The sequence below is a fragment of the Kryptolebias marmoratus genome, linkage group LG2, assembly GCF_001649575.2.
Source record: "Kryptolebias marmoratus isolate JLee-2015 linkage group LG2, ASM164957v2, whole genome shotgun sequence".
Classification (NCBI taxonomy): Eukaryota; Metazoa; Chordata; class Actinopteri; order Cyprinodontiformes; family Rivulidae; genus Kryptolebias; species Kryptolebias marmoratus.
In genome coordinates this window covers 29,406,144-29,424,171 of record NC_051431.1, presented here as the reverse complement: position 1 = coordinate 29,424,171, position 18,028 = coordinate 29,406,144, and the positions used below count along the sequence as shown (strand labels likewise).

Below are 18,028 nucleotides of genomic sequence, written 5' to 3'. Positions count from 1 at the left end.
CTTGCTAATTGACAGACAGATGGATGGGTGGACACACCAACAAACTCAACTGAAAACAACCTCCTTGGCAGAGATAATTAAGCCAAGGATTTATTATCACCTCCCCCCAAAAAAGCGAGGGTGGACGATAATGCTTTTGCCTGTGTATGTATGTGAGTATTCATGTGGCTGTCTGTTAGCAAAATATTTCATAAACCACAGGATGCATTTTATTAAAACTTACAAAAAGTAATTGTTGGATGTGCATCTACAACTGATTAACTTTTGGCATCACTCCAATTCAATATAGCTGCCACAGCCAACTGACTTTAAAAAACAAAACTAGCTGTAACTCAATCAATGGTACAAATATTACACTAAAATTTGGTGTGGAAGTAGCTAAAAATCATTTATAACACAATCCAAGTGCTACTCTTTCTGCAAGATATTTGATTAAAACTTTGGAATTAACTGTTGGAGACAGCTTGTTTCTCTGTTAGCAAAATATATCACGTACCACTGAATACATTTTAATTAAATTTTCAGAAAGTAGTCATTGCATATACATCTACAACTGATTAACTTTTGGAACCACCACAGCTAATCCATATAAGCCATAATGATGTTCATTTCAAGGTTTGACCAAAACAGCTACAACTCTGTCACTCTGTCATGCACTTCTCCATGTAATGCCAGGTCTTTAATTGAGATTGTCTTTCATTGGGTCATCTATTGGGATCAAGAGAGGTTAGCAAAATTGTTTTACTAAAGAAAAACTAATTATGTAAAATCCACACTTTTTTAAGTTTGATTCAAGGCACAAGTCTGTAAGATATGGCAAATTAATGAGGCGCTGATGGGTGATATCAAATGTAAAATAGGCTCACAGGATTAAAAATCAATTATCTAGAGCATACATTTGACCCTGAAGACGTGATGTTTATTTTTAGAGAACCTAAAGTCAGTTTAAACATGCCAGGAATTAATTTAAAATTAGTCTCATAAAATATTACCTTGTAAAACATTGTCTTGTAAAAATGCTATCACATATTCATCAAGCCAACAGCAGCGTATACAACACCTGAAGATTTAGTAAATCACATTTGATAATTTTATTGTTTGTGCAACTGTGCAACTGTACTCAGGAACAAGCGGCAAATAAGAGTGTTTAGATGCACAACACATCCACAAATCACAGAGTAGAAAATTAAAAAAGTATGCAAACCAGAGCTCAGGATGGCAGATAAAACTTTTACAAAGACCAACACAAAGCTGTAGTGACTATCAATGTGCACATTTTGGCTGTTCTAATAATAATTTGGCTTAACATGTAAAAGTCCCAAGATAAACAGAATGGTGCATTTTTACACAACTTTTTCATCTAATTAAAGAAGATAAAGTTGTATCTTTTTGTTATATTTTGAAGTTAGATATTTTGTTTGCTATAGAGATTGATTTTTTTCCAACCTTCATAACATACAGTAATAATTTGTATACACATTTGTTTTTTCTTGTTTTTTTTTGGTGTTTTTTTTGTTTTTTCATACTGAAAGATCACAACAGGAAAACACAACATAAACGTGTCTACATAAAATACACACGAGTCTGATTTTAACATGATACAGTGGTACACTGACAAAGTGAGAGTCCAGCTATGAGAACAGAATTCAAAAAATCTTTTATAACTTTTAGTTTTTTATGATCATTTAACCATCAACCTTTATACGCTGGCTGTAGGCAGCAACACATCTGAAATAGGACAAGAGAAACAGTTTGTTAAAGTAAATGGTATATATAAGAAACAGCTGGAAGAGCACTTTGCAACTAATTAGATGAACTGGTCAGTAAAAGGACTGGGTAATAAAAAAAGCATTTTAAAGATGCCGAATATCTCTGAAGTAAAGAAGGGCAGAAGTTCAGTAGTCTGTGAAAACTGTCTAAAACAGTGGAACTATTTCAGAATAATGGTCCCCAATAAAAAGACTTTAAATATTCCATCATCTACAGTTCATAATAAAAAAAGATTTCAAGAATCTGGAGAAATCTCTTAGCTCAAAGGTTGAAAGTCAATATTGGATGCTGTGATCTTCAGGCCCGCAGGGGCCACTGAATTAAAAACAGGTCTGATTCTGTCCTGGACATCAGTGCATGGACTCAGGAACACTTCCACAAATCACTGTATGTAAACACAGTTCACTGTGCCATCCACAAATGCTGTTTAAAGCTCTATCATACAAGAAGAAATCATTTGTGAACATCATTCAAAAACAGCTACGTTCTCTGGAAAAAATCATTTAAAATGGACTAAAGCAAAGTGAAAAACTGTTCTGTGGTCAGACGAATTGAAATTCAAAATTCTTTTTGGAAACCATGGGCACCACATCCTCTGTATCAAAGAGGAGAGGAACAATTGAGTCTGTTATCAGCGCACAGTTTTAAAGCCTGCCTCTTTGTTGGTATGGGGGTGCATTAGTGCCTTTGGCATGGGCGGCTTACACATCTGGAATAACATCATCAATATAGAAAAGTATATACAGGTTAAGAACAACATCTGCTCCCATCCAGACAACAGGAAAGGCCTTACATTTTTCAGCAAAACGATACTAAACCTCATACTGTGACCATTACAACAGCATGGCTTTGTAGAAGAAGAGTCTGGGTGCTGGTGGCCTTTCTGCAGTCCAGGCCTCTCACCAACTTAAGTCTTTTGGTGTATTATGAAATGAAAAATCCAGCAAAGACCCTGGACTGTTGAACAGCTAGAGTCCTCCATCAGACAAAGAATGGGACAACATTCCCTCCAAAAACTCAAGTGGCTGCTCTCCTCAGCTCCTACAATTACAGGTTGTTGTTAAAAGAAGTACGAATGCTTCACAGAGGGAAACATGGACCTGATCAAACCTTTTGAGATGTGTTGCTGCCATAAAGTTCAAATTCAAAACTGACCTTTGGTCCCTTAAAATTATATAATGTTTTATTTAAAAATTTGATGTTTACTATGTTCCATTGTGGAAAAAATATGGGTTTATGAGTTTTGCAAATCATTGCTGTTTCTTTTGTTTGTTTGGTTTGGTTTTTACAATTTACACAACATCCCAACTTTTTCAGGATCCAGGCTGTACAACACAATCATTAGAAAGCTTCAGGATATATCAGGAAAGTTGTTACTGGACAAAAAATAAAAGATACAGGACAAGATTAAATAGTTCCATCTGTAACAACACCATCAGTACAGTTGTCATGACCAAGAGTTGACAAAACTCCATGTCCCCAGCCCAGTATGAACAGCAGGTGAGGACCTGCAGTGACTGTGAGAAGCATTGTAACAGAAATCATTAAGTTAGTCAAAAGAAAAGACTGCAAACAAACAAAAAAAATAATAAAAAATCACAACATCTAATCATGTTATATCACCAATCATTTATAGATCACCTTCATTTATTTAAAAAAAAACCTAAAGTGGGTATCTGCCTATCAAAAATAACATGTTAGTGTAGCTCAGTTAAAGTGACCTTAATGTGAATACTAAACAACTTAGTGACATTAATATGCATATGCATGCAGCAAAAGTAAAGAATTTCTGCTCCACATTGAATCCCTTCATCAACATAAGAAAACAAAACAAAATAACATTATTCGCAGACATCTAAAAATTTGACCAAAAAAAAAATACCACACAGCGCAGTCCTCCTCAGCACTGGCACATCTTTAGCTCATTAACACAATACAAAATAGCGTATTGATTACTATTTCAAGGAAATAAATAAATTCATCCATCCATTCATTTTATTTTTACCCACTTCTCCATTCCGGGTTGCGGGAAGCTGGTGCCTATATCCAGCAGTCACTGTGCGAGAGGCAGATCGCAAGTCCATCACAGGGACAGACAAGACAAATAATTCACTTCACTCACACCAAGAGACAATTTAGAGTTTCCAGTTAATCTAACATGCATGTGTTTGCTCTGTGGGAGCAAACGGGAGTACCTGGAGAAAACACACACGTGCACAGGAAAAACATGTAAACTCCACCCAGAAAGGCCCCCAGGCCAGAAGGTGATCCTGCAACCTCCTTACTGTGAAGCAACGATGCTAACCACTGTGTTGCCATACCTCCTTAAATAAATTCATAAATATGCAAAATAATTATAAAGAGAAAAGACAAAAAATTAAGATCACTTCACTGAGGTGAGTGCAAAAATTAGGAATAGAAAAAATAACCAAAGTGGATTTTTTTTTTTTTTTTAACATGGAATGTAACATTTGTAACATTTTCCAGAAGCTCATGACATAACAAACTTAACAAAGTCCTCATGTTGCCCCATGTACCTGTGATACAGTTATGCATGGTTCAACACAGTTAATAAACTTCCATCTACCTTTTAATTTCTCGGAATAGGAAAACTACCAAGACATTGAAATGACATCCTTAGCCATAAAAAAGGGTAGTAGATACACAAAACATTTAGATAGTGCATCTGTTTTGTTATTTAGTGGAACCACAGTTGTATAAGTTGTTTTACATTCTTCAAATATGACTGACTCTCGTCTTGTAACCACATACATATTATACCACTAGACTAACTGTCCCCACCTTCTTTCATTGTCGGGAATTGAAGCCAGCTCTTCACAGAACCTGCCATGATGTAGTTTTGGAACCAGTGTTTGCACACTAGGGGCTATAAGTCCCGCCTACTAAGCCCAAAGACAATCATAGTGTTACAGGAGCTTGCTTTTCAGTGTGCATCAACACCTGAAAAGAAATACCTCAAGTGGGTTTTCATTTTTGTAACCATGGCAATGTCCTGTTTGTTTACATAAAGGAGGTGGGGCTTAAAACTTGTACTGGAACCAGGAATCTAGAATCTAGATACATGTGCTATGAAAAGACTGATGTTATGTTTAGTCAAACACTTGACTTGATTCTTTCCAAGATAAGAGCGGTTTCACACAGACAGATCAGTTTCACGACAAGTAAAGACGGAAACTCATGTAAATCATGCACCAGACTAATATTGTAGCTGGATACTAATAATGACTGGATAATAATTAAAAAAACAGCAAGTCTCCAAGAGATTTAACATTTTTTTAAGTCTTAGCAGTCACAAGGCAGCATCATTCTTGTAAGCTGATTATTATTATTTAAATGATTAATATTATTTAGACATTATTATACCATAGTTCCTTTAACACGTTCTTCAGTATCCTGCAAATCCAATAAAATGTGTCTCGGACAACCCTTCAAATGACTTCACTATGGTGTCTACTTTCCTGCCCACATAGATTTACAGGTTTTAGGAAGGCTCAGGCTTAGGGAAGCAAAACACCTATTTGGTGAAGAATAAATGAAGAGATAACAGATACAATTAAGCTAAAGTCAAACAGATTTGTGAGATTTTACCTTGAAAGGAAAAGACTAACCCTGCTTCGGCAACATAGAGCAACAGGTGTGAGTTTTTTTTCACAGAGTGTGTACGCAAGAATAAAACCAGATTGCAAAAAGCAGCTGAAGTGAGTTTAGTTAAAGCTGGGGTCTTTAACAGGCAGGAAGAGGCTAGCTTTGGAGATCAGACGAAGCTTTGACACGTGTATTTCTGAACAGCAGTTCAGATGTGTTCTTAGATCAAACACAAAACAGGTCAGATCAAATTTAGTGTGTGTGTGATGTTTGAGTAAGTAGGAACATAAAAGCTTCATATCCCAAACTTAGTGATGTGAGGAATTTAAAGTATGAGTCTGAATAGGACATACTGAAATTGGTAAACCTCACCATACATCTCTACTTACACTCTTATGTAAGAATTATAGTGAGCAGGCTTGTCGTTATTCTACATTTCATGTCTCCATCTACATTGAAAAAACAGTTTGGACGATGAAAGAGGAATGCTGCATTTCGACGTGTTCTTGTGGGTTGTCCCCTCATCCCAACAGCTTCTCTGGGTTCTTTGAGAGGGTCTGCAGAAGGCTCCTCTGGAAGTCCTCCTCTGGCAATTCAGGAACCAGTAAATCCAACAGAAGATCAAATATAGAGTAGACCAAGTGCCTGCAGGAACACAAAACCAGCAGTCACAGCAGGTTTTTTTTGGTGTGGGGTGAAACCATGATAATTAAGGTCGCTAACCTTATGATTGAGGAATCATTAAAACCTACTTGGTCAAATTGGGTGCACTTGAATTTGAAGTGTGCCACAATTATAATGATTATGACAAAATCTTTAGAGGTCTTCCTTGTCTGAGCTTACAGTGAAGCTGGGCACCATGAGAAATTGACTTGTATTGAAAGGATGCCAGACATTTTTTTTATGTGGTTGCCTTGGTGACATGTAAATAATGATCATTCATTCACTTTATAAATTTGCGTTGGCAAAAAAATGAAAATAGCTGTTTGTTGGCCCATTGCAGCTAACTCAAATATCCCGTTGTTCATTACAACACATTTGTCTCTAAAATCCTTTGGTCTATAGAGTTGTTTGTGGTCAAATCAACGACTGCAAGGTGTCCAGGTCCTGTGGCTGGAAAACAAGGCCAAATTACCCACCCCCACCCTCCACCCTACCCCCACCATTGTGCTGACAGTTGCCATGAGGTGTTTGTGGTGATGTGCAGCGTTTGTTTTCACCAAACATCTCCACTTTGGTCTCATCTGTTGAAATATTGCTAGAACTGTTGTGGTTTGTTCAGATGTATTTTTACAAATGTAAGCTTTTACTGCCATATTTGTTTTACTTGTTGTTTTCTTTTACTTTTTATATTTTCCTGGCAACCCTTTCAAACAAGCCATACTATTTCAGTCTCTTTTTCTTGTTTGACTATCATAGACTATAATTTAAAAAGGTAACTGGGGCTTAGAGTCTGAGACGATATCAGTCCGAAGTCAGGGTGAATGTGCCGAGTTGTTCATTTGGAACTGTTGAAGATGATTTTCACTTCAGTCTTTCTCTCTGTGGAATGCAGATTTACTTTTTGTTTAAAAAACAATGACTAATTATTTCAAGTGGGAACTCCCTTATGTACAAATTTCAATTGTCTAACTAATGAAGTTAAAATGAAGATCTCAGATGCAGTACTTTATTTTCACCACCATAATTTAACACCAAACTGGTAACCTTTCTTTATATATAACTGTTCAATAGGATCATTTTTGAATATAAAGTTTTAAGAGTACAGGTATTATTCCAGCCCATGACTTGACTTCAGAGGTTTTCCTACTGTAACGCATTTTAGTCCAGTGTTTGTTTATGTTTGGATAGAAAAGTTATAAGTTGAAGTTATTAATAACCACCACCAGAAAGTTTACAGGCCTTGGACTTAGGAGTTTAAACACTGAAACTGATAAGATCCCTGATTTAACCTTCCTACAACCCTTGGACTTGTTCTACACTTTTCACCCTAGTGACACAAAGAAATGCTTTAAACTCCCATAGAAATATTATATAATATTACATAATTCCTATTTTTAATAGATACTTTAGCGTCAGTCCTCATCATACATAGCAAATATTCATTGGGTTTCTGAAATGTAATTCCTTAATCTACGCAGGTGTTTATGTATTCTCGATCTGGGTATGGACTTTTAATTATATGTTGATTTCAGAGAAACAACAGTAAACTGAAACTTGTAAAATCACTCTTGAAATGTTCTTAATACAATATATAAATTATGATAATTATGCTATGAAACATTTAACATCTAAAAGAAATCACTGAAAGCCCAATAACGCAATGGTTTTCATGAACAATATGAGCTAGACATTTTAAAACTACAACAGTCACTTAGTGCAGAATATAAATCACAGTATATGGGACATAAATACCTGTTAATGTAGGGATTTTGAAAACAGTTCAGAGCAGTCTGCCAGCTCAGTTTGTACTTATCTGAACCCAACATATCCGACACCAAATCTACAGACACAAAGACATGAACCAAAATTATGTAATAGTTGTCTGAAATCTGCATTGTATTGTGACCTTCTAAGTTCCATTTACAAAATACATTTCAAAATTCTAATGCAAATATAAAGAAGAAAAAAAATGATTATGTGTCAAGTGATACAAGTCTTTCTCTACCTGGTAGAAGTTTCATCAGACAGTTTAAGGCTTGCTGCTTGGTGGAGTCTTTCTGGTGCTGGCTGCGTTCAAGTCGAGGGGCAGTTGGCAGAGTTCCTCCAGGCCACACAGCTTCTTGTATAACCTGCAGGTACACCACCCAGTACCTGGTACTTGTCAGGTTGGCTACACTCACGTCAAGCCATCTGAAAGGTGCATAAGAAACACAACTTTGGTTTCAAGTAAGTCAAGTGTTTGAGTCTGTAACATCCCTAAATCATTTCATTATCCATCTATTAGCTTTGCCCATTCAGTGGTTGTAGACAGTTCCAGCTAACATCAAGTGGGAGACACAAAACTTTTCCTGTTGTAACATGACGGTGAACCAGTGTTAATATCTGCAATCCAAATGTAAAAATGCTGTAATTACAATTTGGGTACACGAAAAGAATCTCACAATACACAAAGTTGTATCTAATATCTTAGTAGAATGTCAGTGGTAAGCAGCCCTACTGGCTATATAAATTCCAATTTTACATCACTGAGGACTGACTGAGAGAGTGACAACCAGCAAAAAAGCTGCTCAAAAAGTGCCGCCTTCAAGCTCAATGAACAAGTCAAATGCCTTCTAGAGAAAAGTTTTATGGTCAGATGAGACAAAGTTTTAGATATTTGGCTACAACAACAAAAGTATGTTTAGAGGGGTCAGGGTGAGTCTTTCAAACCTTAGGAGACTGTACCAACTGTTCAGAATGGTGGTAGCCATGTCATGTTGTGGTACTGGTGTATTACACAAAGTAAATGGAATAATGAAGGAAGAGAACTACCTCCAAATACTTCAACTTCACCTCATATCAACAGCTAGAAGGTTGAAACTTGGACCCAATTGGGTCTTCCAACAAGACAATGATCACAAAGACACATCAGAATGGGATTGGATAAAGCAGGCTGTGGATCAGGGCTTAGAACAGTCATCCTCCAACAAGAGTTGGAGGTTTGATTCCTGACAGCAGTCACATGTCTGTCCCTGGGCAGGACACTGAACTCCTTGCTATCTCCAATGTGCCCCATCAGTGTATGAATGTGATCTAAAGCACTGATTAGACTCTATAGAATGATTTATTCAAATTAGCTTTGTTGAGATATATTAAAGTGCTGTATAAATGTGTGTGGAAAAAGATAAGAGTGCAGATTGTGTTGTAAAGCACTTTGAGTTGGCTGGTTGACTAAAAAGGCCCTATATAAGTACAGTCCATTTACTTTTAAGCTTTTGGAATAACCGTCCCATAGCCCTGACCTCATTCTTATTGAAAACTTGGTTAGTTTCCATGCTCGGAAAGTCACCACTTTAAATTAACTTTAACAATTCTGTCAAGAAGAGTGGTCAAATATCCAGCTAGAATTATAACAGAAGCCTCTTGATGGATACAAATGTTTGAGCTTGAGGTGAAACTTGTAAGGAACATTTAACCAAGTATTAGGTATTATATATAGGTATATAGGTATTTGACCCTATGTGAATTTTAAAAAGTCCATAATGAATTCAAATGTGAGCACACAATTTTAGTTTTTTAAAATTCTGAACTTGTATAATTATTCCACCCTGAAATAGAATGGATCAAATAAATTATTAAAGCCTCAAAATATTATGACATTTATGGCCATGATAAATAGATGTAAACTTCTGATTGCAGCTGTAAATGTTATAAATACCAAAAATTAGTTCACACTGTTAGGCAAGAAAATAAATAAATATAGCTCATAGGGACTTATTGGTAGATGATAAAAAATGTCTCATGTCTATTAAACAATCCAATATTAAGTTGCCTCAGCTTTTGATGGAGACCATTTGAGCCAGTGTCCCTTTCAGTTCTGTACCATGAAGCTACAGAAAGAGAATACAAACAAGGCAGACCGGTGTACTTGGGTCAAAAACAGCCAACAATCCTATTCTGCTGGCTTTAGACTAAATGAGTAAGATACTACTAAACTCTGCATTTTATTGTAAATTACCTCCACATGTTTTTGCTGCAGGCCTGAGTTTGATTACAGTGCCTTCCAGTTTGGAAGAACAGATTTCTCTTTAGGGCTAAAAACATATAACCAAATCAAATCAAAGCAAACATTTTTTCTGCTAAACTGTAAAACAACGTTCACTTTACATTCTGGTGGTTCTTACAGACCAAAGGTAGCTCCATGGTGTGTATTTACACACACATACTAGTACAACAAATCATATTATCAAAACTCAGAAGTTGAAGCCAGAATGGGACCAGCTCCCCTGTGGACTGGTTCCAGTAGAAGTCTTAACCCCCACCTGCTCCATGTAAACAAATAGGACATTGCTCTTGTTACAACATAAAAACACACTTCAAATAATTTCTTTCAGGTGTTGACTTGAGTTAATTCACTTAGTTCTTAGCTTGCTGCTGTTTATTGAAATATTCATTTTTCTAACATGTTTAGCTGTAATTAGTTATTTCATTTTAAAGAAAGGTCTTGTAACACCATGATTGTGTGTGGGGGAGTAGGTGTGGCTTAAAGTCCCTCATTTCTAGTGTGCAGCTGTTGTGCCCAGAAAAATCTTTGTTTATATATAAATTCTAAAAGCAGCTATTTACCATGATGTATTACCAGATCTGTAAGACATGGATTTCATTCAAATATTATTAGATCCATTCTTCTTTTATCCATGTACAATACACTTAAATATATTTTGTGTTAGGTCATGTCATAGATTTAGATTTTAACTTTAAGTAGGTGAACATGAAAATAAACTCTGAAACCAACTAGTACCAATGTGTTGCATGCATCAAATTCCAAATGAGTAAATATTTGAAAAAAAAAACTATAAAGTTTATCCATTTGAACATTAAATATCTTATCTTTGTAGTGTGTTCAATTAAATATTGGTTAAAAAGGATTTGCAAGGTCTGTTTTTATTTATCTTTTACACAACGTCTCAACTTCATTGAAATTGAGGTTGTACGTAGGACATTAAGAAAATCAATCTTTATACAAAGATTCATTCAATAAACAATGAATAAATAGAAAGAAAGCATTGACATCATGGAAATAGTTTATCTGATGCATTTAAGCATCAATGGAAGCCACTGGTCATGATGAGAGTACATGGGACTCATGCAGAGAAGCGTTTTTGTTAAAGGTTAGAACCGAAGATTGTTTGAGTAAAAGGGCACTATGAACTCACCACAACATTTATTTTAACCAGAAGCCTAAACCAGTGAATGACATCATAGCCATAGACAACAGAGTGTTATTTTGTGTTGTGGCACATCCATCCTCCATAAAATCATTGGGGCTTTTCCAACAACACATAGTTTTGTAGTTCTTATAATCTGTTCCATGTTCTGTTTTTCTCCAGAAGCTTATCAATATTGACAACAGTTTTGCACATCCTGTGTCCAAAACTTAAAGTGAGGTGGTTGTTTCAACTTTGTTTTACCAAATATTGTTTATATATTATGGTGTAACATTGCACCTATTCCTAGTATGGTATGTTCTTTTATTAGTGGGAAGAGTCTAAGGTAGCAGGTCAGTAAGATGGGATCTGTCAACTGGTAATTTCACTATGAAATAAAAAAATAAAATAAATTATAAAGTCAGATTAATATTTTTTTCTTATTCATTCAGTCTTATCAGTAACCACTATCCGACAGGCCATGTGTCAAACAAAGAGTTTGATCATCTCCAGAAAGTTTGGGTTAAGAAAGTATTCCAAAAAGACAAATAAGACAAAACAAAAGTAAATACCAAGGAGAGTTTGTTTCAATTTATTTCACTTGAACTTGATGCAAAATAAAATCAATATAGAACTTAATACACCTTTCAACATAAAAAAGGGGGGGAAAAATCATTAAAGGTCTTGAATTCTTTGAAGGAGTGCACATCGCCTGACACATTTCATGTCAGAGTTTTAGACCAAGATCATCTTATCTTAAAAAATGTTATAGAGTTATAGCTGTTTTTGTCAATCTTTTTAAATTACGTTATACACAATTTCATGTGAAATCATGTTCAGACTATGTTTTGTGCATAATTGTCAGCTTATACCACACCAGATTTTAGCGCAATGTTTGTTAAATTGACTGAGTTATAGCCATTTTTGTATTGGATAGCTGTGGCAGCCATATTACATTAGATTGACTCCAAAAATTAATCAGTTGTAGACATATATATATAATGATTCCTGTGCAGATAAAATAAAACAAAACAAAACAAAATGATTGCCAAGCTAATAATAGCTACCGCATGTATAGTTCACAGGTGGTAGCATTACTTCCAGAGGGGAGGTTACATCATGCAGTTTGTTATAGTGGTGTGCACAATCAGACTTCACTGAGTTAACAGGACATTACAGTCCTTGACAGGACCGTAATGTTTCTTAATGTCAGATATTTTATCCAATGGAGCAAATTACATTATTACTACAACTTCAATGTCCCAGACTTTTTGGATCCACATGTTATATGTGGGGGGATCTGGTTTCAGAAGTCTGATGGTTACACATTTCAAAGCTGCTGTCAGTAGCACAATTAAAAGACAAATTGCTTCCAGCCCTGCAGGTACTACACTTACTAATGCCACTGTGGGCTCCTGTGGACTGACCTGTTGCTTCCTTAAGGGCATCAAACACTTCTTCCCAAAACTTATTTAAATTGGGACATAACCAAAATATGTGTATGATTGGCAGTGATTGCTCCACAAATCCTCCTAGATGAGCTGGACCTATCCTGACCACAATTTCTGTAATTCTTTTCTGACGGTTTCAATAAAACACAGACATAGGCAAAAACATAATTGCTTCACTTTCACCTTTGGCGGCCAGAAATAATAAAATGTGAAACACTCCTGGCTTCTCAACTAGCTGAGTGCTAATGTGTCTGAAATGAATGTTGAAAAGTGCTTAATATGTGACATGACTGCTTGATATACATACAGTATGCACCTCACTGTTCTCCACTGCAGGCATCCATAATCACTGGGCAAGCCGAGCTATTCAACACAGCTAATTTGAAACAAAAAGGCAGATTTTTGAGCTTTTGCTTCCTATTTTGAACCATTCCACATTCTGAGCTGGTAATGCACCATTCTTATTGCCAATAAATTTAATTTTATTAACTCAAAGCTTTGATTTGCTATGAGCTGTAAAACTCCAACATTGTGAAAACAGATGGGAATTAAAAGAAAAAATAAGGTCAAAACATAATATAGATAACAGATGGCTTCAGTTACAACAGTTCAGTAAACTGTGACATTGGAAGTTATACAATATATGGACTGTTATGATTTAAGTCCTGTCTAAGTTGATTAAATACAGCTAGAGAAATAAAGGAAAACAGTCTAAATGTAAATCCTGAGGTAAATGAGAAAGAGAATGATTCAACCCAGACCTTGCTTTTATGTAACTATCTCTAATGTACAGGATACAACCCTCATTATTTCCTTTTTGAGAAAAACTCCACTGAAGTAAAAATAAAGTCAGCTGCTCACCAAAAGCAGCTTTGTTAATACATGAAAGTAAAAAAAAGTCCGCTGTTAGTCAGCCTGATGATGTGTTAATTGTCTATGATTAGGAGCTAACATTGCTCTGAGCAGTCATGGCTTTTGAGACGAATATTAACACTACATCTTTTTTTACCACAGTGTGCAAAACATGTCATAGCATGAAGGCACTTACTGTTTGCTAAATCAATTTATCTTGTACTGAACTGCAACCCAAGGTTTTACATTCACTCCATCCCTTCAAGGTCAAACCATTTTCAGACACTAAAATGTGATATGGTTCTTTGTAAGTACAGGTAATTTATCATCTAAATATTACACACTTAAATATGGAGCTCCACAGGGATCAATTTTAGGTCTCACACTTTTCAATCTATACATTCTCCCATTAGATAACATCATCAGGAGACAGCATCAATAATCACAGCAATGCTGATGGCACACAGCTTTATGATGCTATCTCTCCTAATGGCTCACGACCAGTTAGTCTTCTGAAACTGCATTTTAGATATTAAACCATTGATGACAAAACATTACCCAAGCTCAATAAGAACAAAACAGACATTTTATTAAATGCTACTGATCCTCAAAGAGAGAAACACAGAGCTTTAGTAATGAATCCTTCAGATCAAGTTAAAAACCTTGGTGTAATTTTTGCCATGTTTAAGTTTTACACACCGCAATAAAATGTTGCAAAGACACTATTTTATTATCTGAAAAATATTGCCAGAGTTTGACCATTTCTCTTGCAGTCCAGTGCAGAGACTTAAGCCCATGTTTTTATCACCTGCAAGATTGATTACTGTAATGCTCTCTTTAGTCTTCCTACAGGTGTAACTCTGAGTATGGAAGAGTTTAGCTCTGAGTATATCTCAGTTGTTAACTCTGCTGTTAACAAAGACCAGAGAGCTCACATTACACCTAATTTAAAATCTCTGCATTGTCTCTGTGTTTAGAATTGTATATATGATTCCTTTATTGGTTTTTGGGGCTGCTTCTGGTCTTAGACCTACCAAACTTGCTTTAACCTTATGAGCCCTCCAGATCCCTCAGGTCCTCTGGAAAAGGACTTCTGATTGTACCTAAAGTTAGAAATTAAACCCACTGTGAGGCGTCATTTGCTTATTATGGTCTTTGCCTGTGGAACAGCTTTCCTGAGGACCTCACAGCTTTGAGTCTAGTTTTAACACAAGCAAGAAAAACAGGAAGGTTAAAAATAATGTTAGAAATCAAATGATAAAAAACATCTCAAAAACACGAGTTTTTATAGAATGTCTTAGAAAGTTCAAACAAACAAAGACAGATGGATCCATTGCAGCAACAAATTGTTTTCACTCCATGTGATGTGTGCTCCCAGTTAGGCAGCCGTCTGGCTCCAGGATCATCACATCAGCACCTTCATTCATCTCACACTCTTCTGCTCTGCTGTCTAAGGACTGCTCTCCTCTTTAGTGGAAGTTTGAGTACGTGCCACCCTGGTTTTATTGGGACTGTTGTGGCGCCTCAAAAAACCCATGGCTGGTCAAAATAGACATGTGACACTACAGCCTTGAGCCTGATTTTAAATACACACGTCCCACAGGAGTATGAAGTCACACTTTCACAGTTTTCTGTCACAACAATGCAGAAGCTGTCATACTTAGAACAGCTAATAAGCCAAGGCAGTGGTCATTGTATGTGCTATATTACAATAACACACAGGTCAAGGTCTCCGTCTTTGATAAAATAACACCTGGTGAAACTGGCCCATGCTGACCTCAGCGCTGAAGTTCTATGGCAAGTATAAGAAAGATTACTTCAATGCATGTAACCACATACAGATTTAGACCCAGCATACTTAATACAGACAGCAGAACGCTTTCAGACAATTAGGGCTGACAAATGCCAAGTAATTCTATATGAGAGATTGTGGTCTGGTGGTGACTTAGACTCTACAGCATTACTCCAACCATGAAAACCACCAGTTGTTTTCCAGCTCTGCTCCGTTACAAAAATAATCTTCAAGCTCCGAAAGTGTCGAAAAGACTGCCAAGAAAAAAATGTTCTCCTTTCTGCCTGTGGTCTTAACCTATCTTAAACAAACAAATACACAGTGCTACCAAATACAATGATGTCCAAAGGTGGATTACTTTAGAAAGCATAAAGGTCTAGCATTCCTTGAAATGCATATCGCCCACTGCCTTTTATGCCAGAGCTGTAAACTGAAATCATCTTATGATGAGACTGACAGGGTTACAGGCATTTTGGTCAAACATTGTAAATATGTGGAATCTCATGCAATTCCACATGATCTGTTAACGCTTAAAATATGTGGTGTAGGTGACTCTCAGCTACTAAGACATCAAATTTAGCCGAATGTTTGTAAAATTCACGAAGTTTTAGATGTTTATTTATGCTGGGTAAAGGTAGCGAGCTGTGGCGGCCATGTTGAATTGCTTGACTCCAAAAGTTAATGAATTGTAGATGGACATCCAATGATTACTTTAACACAGATTCACTAAAATTCATCCAGTGATCTATGAAATGTTTTGCTAACAGACAGCCAGAAATGACTGTAACCGTTATTGGCAAAGTTTTAAAAACAGATCTTGTGCAATCAGCTAGTGCTTCGAGGACGTGTTGTGAATAACTCTTAGCTACTACTACTACACCAAATTTGAGCTCAATTTCTACAAAAACGACTGAGTCACAGCCTCTTTCGTGTTTGCTAATGTTGCGTAGCTGTGGTAGCCACTGTAAATTGGGTTAACTCTAAAAGTAACAAAGCTTTAGATGCTAATTCAATGATTACTTTCCGAAAGTTTAAACAAAACATGTCCACTGGTTCTTTAGATATTTTGCTAACACTACCATCAGACAAACAAATGCACCCATTTTAAAGCAACACATTATTGCATTCGCTGGCAGGTGATAAATGTACAAAACATTATTGTAGTTTTTTGTATCAGCCTGATAACATTCCAGAACATCTGCAGAGGTTTATGTTATCTTTGTTTTAGTTTTAGGAATATATACAAAGAAAGTAAAAGGTAGAACATTACAGAGAGATTTGACAAGTGCTGTAAACAAGTTTCACATAGTTTTAGCTGATGTAACTGACCTCCTCTGCTTTCTAATGCAAGAGCAAAGGAACAGAGCCAACTGTCCTCTCTGGTAGCAATTACCGGGTAGGGTAAAATATTAGCTCTAAGGAAGATCCTAAAGAACTGAAGGAGGAGCAAAGCACAACAATCTAAATCCTCAATTCAAATAATGCAGACCAAACGATAACCATTAGTTCATGAACACACATTTACACCACAATGTAGAACTGATTTAGACTTTTACTAAGGAAAATGTAGAGATGTATTTTACTAAGCTTTTTTTTGTTCTTGTTACAAAATTAATAAAAAACTACTTTCCACACTAGTTTGGGTGCTATGCTGCTGGTGTTACTTCTGCTAATATTGCTGGCAGCTTTTCAAATTTGTTATAATTAGAAATTACAATGACTTGAAAGTGTATTCATATCAGTGGCGGCTGGTGGAGTTTTCTCCAGGGGGGGATATAAATCCAAAATAGACATATACTAAATGTTTTGGTATATGTCTATTATGTGATACCTTAGTATATGTTTTGGACCAAGACATATACTAAGATATCACACCAGTGTATTTACATGAATTAAAACAACAGTACATATAAATGATGTACATATAAATGCACAAGTGCTTCCTGAACACCAATACTTAGAAAGACGGAGGTCTGTAGGACACATCTAGCGTTTATAAAACCTGTTTTCTCACTTATTTTTCAAAACTTTACCGGAGAAACTACATCAAAGCTAGTTTTATGGTGAGAGCACTCACTACCTCACGTATTCTGCACATAGATCTGATGTCTCACTCCGATTAGAATTCAAAACCAAACATTCTAAGAGATTTTAACATAAATTTTCTTAAACTAATTATTAACTATGAACTTATTTATTATCTTTTGTATGTAATTTAGTCACGTAATGAACTTATTGCTGTCTTTGAATAAAAGGCAGCTCACCCGCGGCTAGACTTTTCAATCAGGCGAACTTTAGGACAGACGGATATGACGTCAGCCCACGGCGGGAGTCCCACGCTCAGGCGGCGGGAGGCGGTGAAATGTAAACACAGCTGCATTCAGCAGCTCAGGGCGCAGGAGAGGTGCGCCCTGAACCGTCCTATCTCTTGCACTGAAGAGGAGCTACTGCGCATGTACAACTTTCAACGAGAGTCTATGGACAAAGATTTTTGCGCCCCGGGGCGGAAATACGTCACCAATCAGACAACGTCGAAAAACGAAACAACTTTACTTATCATTCACTATAAAATATTTATCTTATACAACTAAAAAAATTAATACATATATTTCGTAATATTTTTAATGTACTATTTAATTTTTTTTTTTTTTTTTTTTACGTCTTATTCAAGGTAATTGAGTGGTGGGGCGGCGCCCTAGCGCCCTCTA

The 18,028-nt window shown here is 36.2% G+C and overlaps 1 protein-coding gene across 1 annotated transcript in view; it reads right to left on the bottom strand.

Annotated features, from left to right (window-relative positions):
• Positions 1 to 4,164: 4,164 nt before the first annotated feature.
• Positions 4,165 to 18,028, bottom strand: part of snx19b (sorting nexin 19b) — a 45,093-nt gene continuing 31,229 nt past the window's right edge. Inside the window, exons 12-14 of the mRNA XM_017436027.3 lie at positions 8,045 to 8,229; positions 7,792 to 7,879; positions 4,165 to 6,021 (exon numbers count right to left, since the gene is read on the bottom strand). Coding sequence (XP_017291516.1) covers positions 5,898 to 6,021; positions 7,792 to 7,879; positions 8,045 to 8,229 — 397 coding nt within the window. The 3' untranslated portion in view covers positions 4,165 to 5,897. The remainder of the gene's footprint in view (positions 6,022 to 7,791; positions 7,880 to 8,044; positions 8,230 to 18,028) is intronic.